At 43.2% G+C, this 10,413-nt stretch overlaps 1 protein-coding gene across 1 annotated transcript; it reads left to right on the top strand.

The window, feature by feature from the left end:
• On the top strand, positions 1–3,756 carry LOC311114681 (syntaxin-3-like; the record flags this gene model as incomplete). The annotated part of the gene is made up of 8 exons (XM_084189922.1): positions 1–30; positions 1,931–2,005; positions 2,145–2,244; positions 2,428–2,502; positions 2,736–2,806; positions 2,974–3,082; positions 3,623–3,696; positions 3,739–3,756. The coding sequence occupies 8 exons, from the start codon at positions 1–3 to the stop codon at positions 3,754–3,756; spliced, it is 552 nt and encodes a 183-aa protein (XP_084046048.1).
• Between the last annotated feature and the right edge of the window lie 6,657 nt (positions 3,757–10,413).

Raw genomic sequence — 10,413 nt, 5'->3', positions numbered from 1 at the left:
ATGAAGGACCGATTGGAACAGTTGAAGGCGGTAAACTTTGTATTTTAATACGCTTGTTCATGTTTTCATGGCCTTGCTATTACAGTGGGGAGAACAAGTATTTGATACACTGCTGATTTTGCAGGTTTTCCTACTTACAAAGCATGTAGAGGTCTGTAATTTTTATCATAGGTACACTTCAACTGTGAGATGGGATGGGCTACAGGACAATAGGCAAGCAGCTTGGTGAGAAGGCAACAACTGTTGGCTCAATTATTAGAAAATGGAAGAAGTTCAAGATGACGGTCAATCAACCTCGGTCTGGGGCTCCATGCAAGATCTCACCTCGTGGGGCATCAATGATCATGAGGAAGGTGAGGGATCAGCCCAGAACTACACGGCAGGACCTGGTCAATGACCTGAAGAGAGCTGGGACCACAGTCTCAAAGAAAACCATTAGTAACACACTACACCGTCATGGATTAAAATCCTGCAGCGCACGCAAGGTCCCCCTGCTCAAGCCAGCGCATGTCCAGGCCCGTCTGAAGTTTGCCAATGACCATCTGGATGATCCAGGGGAGGAATGGGAGTTCATGTGACAAAAATTGAGCTTTTTGGTCTAAACTCCACTCGCCGGGTTTGGAGGAAGAAGAAGGATGAGTACAACCCCAAGAACACCATCCCAACCGTGAAGCATGTAGGTCGAAACATCATTCTTTGGGGATGCTTTTCTGCAAAGGGGACAGGACGACTGCACCGTATTGAGGGGAGGATGGATGGGGCCATGTATCGCGAGATCTTGGCCAACAACCTCCTTCCCTCAGTAAGAGCATTGAAGATGGGTCGTGGCTGGGTCTTCCAGCATGACAACGACCCGAAACACACAGTCAGGGCAACTAAGGAGTGGCTCCGTAAGAAGCATCTCAAGGTCCTGGAGTGGCCTAGCCAGTCTCCAGACCTGAACCCAATAGAAAATCTTTGGAGGGAGCTGAAAGTCCGTATTGCCCAGCGACAGCCCCGAAACCTGAAGGATCTGGAGAAGGTCTGTATGGAGGAGTGGGCCAAAATCCCTGCTGCAGTGTGTGCAAACCAGGTCAAGACCTACAGGAAACATATGATTTCTGTAATTGCAAACAAAGGTTTTTGTACCAAATATTAAGTTCTGCTTTTCTGATGTATGAAATACTTATGGTCATGCAATAAAATGCAAATTAATTACTTAAAAATCATACAATGTGATTTTCTGGAATTTTGTTTTAGATTCAGTCTCTCACAGTTGAAGTGTACCTATGATAAAAATTACAGACCTCTACATGCTTTGTAAGTAGGAAAACCTGCAAAATCAGCAGTGTATCAAATACTTGTTCTCCCCACTGTAGCTTAACATATAACCATTGCTAATCATATAGAATTATATAAAAGGGATGGAGGACGTATCTGATTTACTCGTTTGTTTTTGGGGACCTATCTGATTTACTCATTCGTTTTCGGGCACCAGATGCGGTTGGTCCACAACATTCGATCAGCTGTTTGATCCCATTTTCAGGCCGAGAAAAGCGGAAATAGAAATAGCCTAGTTGAACACTGGGATAATAAACATTGGAGCAAGAAGTTATTCTAGGAAGTAGGTAGGCTTAATTGGGGTGTGATGATATTTAGGCTGTACACCTGTTTATTGGTGGTGCTTTACAAATGGTGGTTACAGAGAGGGGAACAAAAGGGTTGATTAAGGAAAGATGAAAAATGTGTTCTCCTCATTTCCTGCACCTCTTCCAAGGTCTCAAGGTCATCCATGTAGGCCTTATTGTGTCTGGTAAAAAAATGAACTTTATAGTGGATTCAAAACACATTGTTTCAGTGATGGAAGAACCGCTAAAAAGCCTGTGAGTGTGATTATCTAACTACAAACGCACCACAACAACTCTGTCTGTTTGTGTGTGTGTGTCAACAGAAAAGTGATGTGCCTGGGGACGATGTGGAGATTCCAGTGGAGAACCAAGCCTTTATGGATGACTTCTTCGCCCAGGTATTTCTGACCATCCTCCTGATATGTGTGTCTGTGCGCATGTGTGTGTTCACCATACTGTGTGTGTGTGTGTGTGCTTGTTTGTGTCCGTGTGCGTGTGTGTTCACCAGTGTGTCATCATTGCCTGTCTCTGTCTCAGATTGAGGAGATTCGCAGCAGCATTGATAAGATAGATGAGAGTGTGGCGCAAGCAAAGAAGCTGTACTCTACCATCCTCTCCGCCCCTACATCAGATCAGAGTAAACATCATCATTCAATCCCTCTCTCTCTCTGCCCCCCTCTCTCTCCTTCACTCTCTCTCTCTCTTTCATCTCTTCGTTATCTCACCCACTTTCTTTCCATTCCATGTTTTGCATCCTTTGTGGCTTGTTGATACTTCTATGTTACAACCACTCTTATTTGTCTTTCTCTGTGCTCACCAGAGACTCAAGATGATTTGGAGGCAGTCACCAACAACATCAAGAAAGCAGCCGGCACCGCACGCAACAAACTCAAGAGTCGGTCATTCCTGCCCCTATAAATATTAGACGCACCATATCTTACCCGTAGTCTTTCTGACAACCAACTGTATTCTGACGACCAACACAACAGTCATCAAATTGTATGAACTTAGTTTTCGTGTCAAGATAAAGTGTTTTTGAATGCCATGGACAGCAAAACCGTAGTAATTTTTGTTAATGTTGTTGATGGCTGTAGTCATGGTAACAGTTGCATGTTCCATCCCTGGCAGGTATCGAGAAGCAACTTGAGACAATCACAGAGGAACGGTCGTCAGCAGACATGAGGATACGGAAGTCCCAGGTAACCCTTAAGAAACAAACTAACCTCAACCAAACCCTTAACGCTATCGGTTTGCACATCAATCATGTCCCCTTTGTTTGTCCTGTTGGAGACCGGGTTTGGAGACTCAGGTTCCCTCCCCACTGGTTTCCATAACAACCCTTGTGCCCACCTCCACCTTTTCCCAGCATGCCATCCTGGCCAAGAAGTTTGTGGAAATGATGACCAAGTACATCGAGGCTCAGACGGACTTCAGAGACAAGAGCAAAGGCCGCATCGCCCGGCAGCTGGAGATCAGTGAGTCTGATGCCTATGATGCTTCATAACCATGCCATAACCATGTCATAACCAGTCATAGAGAGAAGATACCTGGCATAACTACGGCCAGGGTTTTTGTTCCTGGACAAGTCAATTGTCAGGAAAAAATCCAGGCCCAAGTTGCATTAAGTCGTAGACAGGAGTGCATGTTTCAACCTATCACAGACAGACTCAAGCCAATACAGTGCTCTTTACCAGTTCAAATACTTGGAAAATCCTTTCATATACTTTGAGGGTTTGCTTGAAATTCCATGGTGTTGGGCAGGGTTTGCAGTTTTGGGACTTTTCTTTTCTGGTTTATTAAGCCAGGCAAGCACAAATAGACACAGATAAAGTATTTGAAATATTATTTTAAGTATTTGAAACCCAGATCTGCTGTTGATGGAATATATGCGTATATTCTCTGCCAGCATTAAGGGCCTGTTACATGTTATTAACCTGTTATTAACCCTTTCATACATGTTATTAACACCCTCATACATGTTATTTACCCTTTTCTATGAACTCTCCACTCCACAGCGGGAAAAGCAATGACCTACGAGGAGCTGGAGGAGATGTTGCAAGGAGGGAATGCAGCCGTCTTCACCGCAGGGGTAATTCTGTGTGAGTTTGTGTGCGTATGTGTGCATGTGTAGAAACGAGAATGCTTGTGAGTGTGTGTGTGTACAAGCGAGAATGCTTGTGAAATATCACATTTACATAAGTATTCAGACCCTTTACTCAGTACTTTGTTGAATCCCCATTGGCAGCGATTACAGCATCGAGTCTTCTTGGGTATGACGCTACAAGCTTGGCACACCTGTATTTGGGGAATTTCTCCCATTCTTCCCTGCAGATCCTCTCAAGCTATGTCAGGTTGGATGGGGAGCGTCGCTGCACAGCTATTTTCAGGTCTCTCCAGAGATGTTCAATCAGGTTCAAGTCCAGGCTCTGGCTGGGCCACTCAAGGAAGCCGCTCCTGGGTTGTCTTGGCTGTGTGCTTAGGGTCGTTGTCCTGTTGCGAGGTGAACCTTTTACTGAGGAGTGGCTTCTGTCTGGCCACTCTACCATAAAGGCCTGATTAGTGGAGGGCTGCAGAGATGGTTGTCCTTCTGGAAGGTTCTCCCATCTCCACAAAGGAACTCTGGAGCTCTGTCAGAGTGACCATTGGGTTCTTGGTCACCTCCCTGACCAAGGCCCTTCTCCCCCGATTGCTCAGTCTTGGTGGTTACAAACTTCTTCCACTTATGAATGATGGAGGCCACTATATTCTTGGGGACCTTGAATGCTGCAGACATTTTTTGGTAACTTTCCCCAGATCTGTGCCTCAACACAATCCTGTCTCGGAGCTCTACAGACAATTCCTTCGACCTCATGGGTTGGTTTTTGCTCTGACATGCACTATCAACTGTGGGACCTTATACAGTGAGGGAAAAAATAATTTGATCCCCTGCTGATTTTGTACGTTTGCCCACTGACAAAGAAATGATCAGTTTATAATTTTAATGGTAGGTTTATTTGAACAGTGAGAGACAGAATAACAACAAAAAAATCCAGAAAAACGCATGTCAAAAATGTAATAAATTGATTTGCATTTTAATGAGGGAAATAAGTATTTGACCCCCTCTCAATCAGAAAGATTTCTGGCTCCCAGGTGTCTTTTATACAGGTAACGAGCTGAGATTAGGAGCACACTCTTAAAGGGAGTGCTCCTAATCTCAGTTTGTTACCTGTATAAAAGACACCTGTCCACAGAAGCAATCAATCAATCAGATTTCAAACTCTCCACCATGGCCAAGACCAAAGAGCTCTCCAAGGATGTCAGGGACAAGATTGTAGACCTACACAAGGCTGGAATGGGCTACAAGACCATCGCCAAGCAGCTTGGTGAGAAGGTGACAACAGTTGGTGCGATTATTCGCAAATGGAAGAAACACAAAAGAACTGTCAATCTCCCTCGACCTGGGGCTCCATGCAAGATCTCACCTCGTGGAGTTGCAATGATCATGAGAACGTTGAGGAATCAGCCCAGAACTACACAGGAGGATCTTGTCAATGATCTCAAGGCAGCTGGGACCATAGTCACCAAGAAAACAATTGGTAACACACTATGCCGTGAAGGACTGAAATCCTGCAGCGCCCGCAAGGTCCCCCTGCTCAAGAAAGCACATATAAAGGGCCGTCTGAAGTTTGCCAATGAACATTTGAATGATTCAGAGGAGAACTGGGTGAAAGTGTTGTGGTCAGATGAGACCAAAATCGAACTCTTTGGCATCAACTCAACTCGCCGTGTTTGGAGGAGGAGGAATGCTGCCTATGACCCCAAGAACACCATCCCCACCGTCAAACCTAGAGGTGGAAACATTATGCTTTGGGGGTGTTTTCTGATAAGGGGACAGGACAACTTCACAGCATCAAAGGGACGATGGACGGGGCCATGTACCGTCAAATCTTGGGTGAGAACCTCCTTCCCTCAGCCAGGGCATTGGAAATGGGTCGTGGATGGGTTTTCCAGCATGACAATGACCCAAAACACATGGCCAAGGCAACAAAGGAGTGGCTCAAGAAGCAGCACATTAAGGTCTGGAGTAGCCTAGCCAGTCTCCAGACCTTAATCCCATAGAAAATATGTGGAGGGAGCTGAAGGTTCGCGTTGCCAAACGTCAGCCTCAAAACCTTACTGACTTGGAGAAGATCTGCAAAGAGGAGTGGAACAAAATCCCTCCTGAGATGTGTGCAAACCTGGTGGGCAACTACAAGAAACGTCTGACCTCTGTGATTGCCAACAAGGGTTTTGCCACCAAGTACTAAGTCATGTTTTGCAGAGGGGTCAAATACTTATTTCCCTCATTAAAATGCAAATCAATTCATAACATTTTTGACATGCGTTTTTCTGGATTTTTTTGTTGTTATTCTGTCTCTCACTGTTCAAATAAATCTACCATTAAAATTATAGACTGATCATGACTTTGTCAGTGGGCAAACGTACAAAATCAGCAGGGGATCAAATACTTTCCCCCCCCCACTGTATAGACAGGTGTGCGCCTTTCCAAATCATTTCCAATCAATTGAATTTACCATAGGTGGAATCCAATCAAGTTGTAGAAACATCTCAAGGATGATCAATGGAAACAGGATGCACCTGAGCTCAATTTTGTGTCTCATAGCAAAGGGTCGGAATACTTATGTAAATAAGGTATTTCTGTTTTTAATTTTTAATAAATTTGCTAAAATGTCTAAAAACCTGTTTTCACTTGGTCATTATGGGATATTGTGTGTAGATTGATGAAGAAAAACATTTATTTAATCAATTTTAGAATAAGGCTGTAACTTAACAAAATGTGGAAAGGGTCAAGGGGTCTGAATACTTTCCGAATGCACTGTAAGTGTTTGCATTATATGTTCGCCATGTGTTAAGTTTTCTGGAAGTTTACTCATGTTATTTTGTAGGCCTATGCAATGTTTGCATAGCCGAAGTAGGGGTGCTGAGGCTGCTGCAGCACCCCCTGATTTATTTTTATTTGTTAAAATAATCATTCAAAAGGCACTCTCACATCTGAGCTATCTTTGTTGCAGGTGCGAGGTAACAATTGAATAACATGAGAAAATAAAGATGAAACCCGCACACTGCTCTTGCTAGTATCGCTGCTCTTTATTATGTATCGGCCTCAAGGATTTCTCAGAGCTTTTGCAAGTGTTTTTATTTTACACCATTACAGTGGGGGAAAAAAGTATTTAGTCAGCCACCAATTGTGCAAGTTCTCCCACTTAAAAAGATGAGAGAGGCCTGTAATTTTCATCATAGGTAGATGTCAACTATGTTAGACAAAATGAGAAAAAAAATCCAGAAAATCACATTGTAGGATTTTTTATGAATTTATTTGCAAATTATGGTGGAAAATAAGTATTTGGTCAATAACAAAAGTTTCTCAATACTTTGTTATATACCCTTTGTTGGCAATGACACAGGTCAAACGTTTTCTGTAAGTCTTCACAAGGTTTTCACACACTGTTGCTGGTATTTTGGCCCATTCCACCATGCAGATCTCCTCTAGAGCAGTGATGTTTTGGGGCTGTCGCTGGGCAACACAGACTTTCAACTCCCTCCAAAGATGTTCTATGGGGTTGAGATCTGGAGACTGGCTAGGCCACTCCAGGACCTTGAAATGCTTCTTACGAAGCCACTCCTTCGTTGCCCGGCGGTGTGTTTGGGATCATTGTCATGCTGAAAGACCCAGCCACGTTTCATCTTCAATGCCCTTGCTGATGGAAGGAGGTTTTCACTCAAAATCTCACGATACATGGCCCCATTCATTCTTTTCTTTACACGGATCAGTCGTCCTGGTCCCAGGTAAACAGCCCCAAAGCATGATGTTTCCACCCCCATGCTTCACAGTAGGTATGGTGTTCTTTGGATGCAACTCAGCATTCTTTGTCCTCCAAACACGACAAGTTGAGTTTTTACCAAAAAGTTCTATTTTGGTTTCATCTGACATTCTCCCAATCCTCTTCTGGATCATCCAAATGCACTCTAGCAAACTTCAGATGGGCCTGGACATGTACTGGCTTAAGCACGGGGACACGTCTGGCACTGCAGGATTTGAGTCCCTGGCGGCGTAGTGTGTTACTGATGGTAGGCTTTGTTACTTTGGTCCCAGCTCTCTGCAGGTCATTCACTAGGTCCCCCTGTGTGGTTCTGGGATTTTTGCTCACCGTTCTTGTGATCATTTTGACCCCACAGGGTGAGATCTTGCGTGGAGCCCCAGATCGAGGGAGATTATCAGTGGTCTTGTATGTCTTCCATTTCCTAATAATTGCTCCCACAGTTGATTTCTTCAAACCAAGCTGCTTACCTATTGCAGATTCAGTCTTCCCAGCCTGGTGCAGGTCTACAATTTTGTTTCTGGTGTCCTTTGACAGCTCTTTGGTCTTGGCCATAGTGGAGTTTGGAGTGTGACTGTTTGAGGTTGTGGACAGGTGTCTTTTATACTGATAACAAGTTCAAACAGGTGCCATTAATACAGGTAACGAGTGGAGGACAGAGGAGCCTCTTAAAGAAGAAGTTACAGGTCTGTGAGAGCCAGAAATCTTGCTTGTTTGTAGGTGACCAAATACTTATTTTCCACCATAATTTGCAAATAAATTCATAAAAAATCCTACAATGTGATTTTCTGGATTTTTTTCCCTCAATTTGTCTGTCATAGTTGACGTGTACCTATGATGAAAATTACAGGCCTCTCTCATCTTTTTAAGTGGGAGAACTTGCACAATTGGTGGCTGACTAAATACTTTTTTCCCCCACTGTATGTAGACATTGCTCCACCCACATCCGTTCAAAGCATCAAATGGGGTTGGAGTCTAGAGAAAATAAACATGTGTCACCAAATATAACAATGTGCATTTCATAAGTGTTCTAATAAAGTGTGTACACGTATTAAACATGTCTGTAAAACCACAATAAGGACATCGACCTATCAAGTAAGTTTTCATAAATATTTGGGTAGAGTGCAAGAAAAAAAGTCTGAGTATTCTGAAGTGGTGGCATTAGTTCGTGTTCACATTTACCACATAACATGCATGGGCATTTCATCATTAAGACCTTTAGGGAATAATGTCTGGAGGGTGAAAATCCAAAAACATTCTCTTTTGTATTATTTATGTCACCTCCCCTGTCTGATTTCTTGACTTTCGCTATGCCACAAAATCTAAAGGTAGAAATGTCATGTTTTTGGTCATTAAAATGTACTGCGACTGGATCATCCCTGTCGTTTCTCCTGATTGAACTTTTATGTTCACAAATTCCCTGTTTGAGAGAACGAGAGGTTTTACCTACATAACACAGCCCACATGGACATTTAATCATGTAGATAACATGGGTGGAGGAGCACGTAATGATGTCATTTATTTGGAACCGTTTTCCTGTATGTGGGTGGCGGAAATATTCACACTTCATCATATTGTTGCACCGTGCGCAGCCTCTGCGTTTATAGCTACCATTCGGAAGAGGGCGTAAAAGAGCCTGGCTCATTTTCTTTTATGGCTGCCAGTTGGCATGGACCAATCTGTCGAGTAAATTGCGACCTCTCCTATCTACAATAAGTGGTTGGTTCTTCAATCCAGCTGTCAGAGCTGGGTCCGATGATAAAACATGCCAGTGTTTATTGACAGCATCTCCCGCTTTGCGCGAGTTCAAAGTATATGTGGAGGTGAACATTACAGAGTTTTCTTTAGCTCTAGTGGGTCTTTTTTGTAGCAGTTCATCTCCTGTTTTCCCTAATGCCAAATTAAGAGCTCCATCCACATATTGTGGAGAGTAGCCTCTTCTTAGAAACCTATTGCGCATCCCCGCTGCTTTTTCTAGACAGTCCTCTGTGGAGTGGCATATACGGCGCAGTCTTGGAAGTCCTGTTTTTAATGGCTCAGGGTGGAAGCTGTCCCCCTGTACTAGAGTATTTATGTCCGTTTCTTTTCTGTACTGAGTTGTAAACAGGGTTCCATTTGATTTCTCAATCCACATATCGAGGTAATCAACACGATACCTGTCACATTCAATAGTGAATGTGAGATTAGGGTCAATGTCATTGAGTAATGCCCTAAAGTCTGACAGCTCTTCTCCTGTTCCTCCCCATATGCAAAAATGTTTGTCAATATATCGATACCAATTCAGGATTTTATTCAAGAATGGATTTTAATGTTCATTGTTAACAAAACTTTCTTAAAATTGACCCACATAAAGGTTAGCATAGCTTGGAGCGAATGTGGAGCCCATCGATGTTCCATTCCTTTGGAGGTAGTGTTCATCATCAAACCTGAAATTGTTCTACATCAAAACATATTCAGCCAGCTCTAGAATCAAGTTTGTTGGTGGGTATTTCTCTCAAATAGTGACCTAGGGCTGCCACACCCCCCATGTCGGGAATGCTGGTATATAGACTCTCGACATCTAATGTGCAGTGGCGGCTGGCCGATAGAGGGCGCTAGGGCGCCGCCCCCTTAAATAAAATTATTAAAAAAAATAAAATAAAAAATAAATAAAAATAATAATAATAATAATAAAAACATCAGTATGTCAATATTTGTGTGTTTGAAATATGGAATGCACACAGTAATATGTGTAAGATATGATAGAAAATCATATTCGCAACCTTTCCTCTGCCTGTCAAACGCCTCGTCAGCTCTGGGCGATACAGAAAGTGCCCCGAGGAGGCGGGTCTACGTAGCAGTTAAGCCAATTGCTAATTTAAGATATGAATGTATGACATAAAATGTAGCCAATCAGCGATCTTAAATCGAATCCAAGGAGGGCGATTATTTTATCGCCCCAAGCTCGC

The sequence above is a fragment of the Coregonus lavaretus genome (assembly GCF_964263955.1).
Source record: "Coregonus lavaretus genome assembly, contig: HAP1_SCAFFOLD_1160, whole genome shotgun sequence".
Classification (NCBI taxonomy): domain Eukaryota; kingdom Metazoa; phylum Chordata; class Actinopteri; order Salmoniformes; family Salmonidae; genus Coregonus; species Coregonus lavaretus.
The sequence above is the reverse complement of the archived record's forward strand: the minus strand, read 5'-3'. Positions and strand labels throughout refer to the sequence as shown.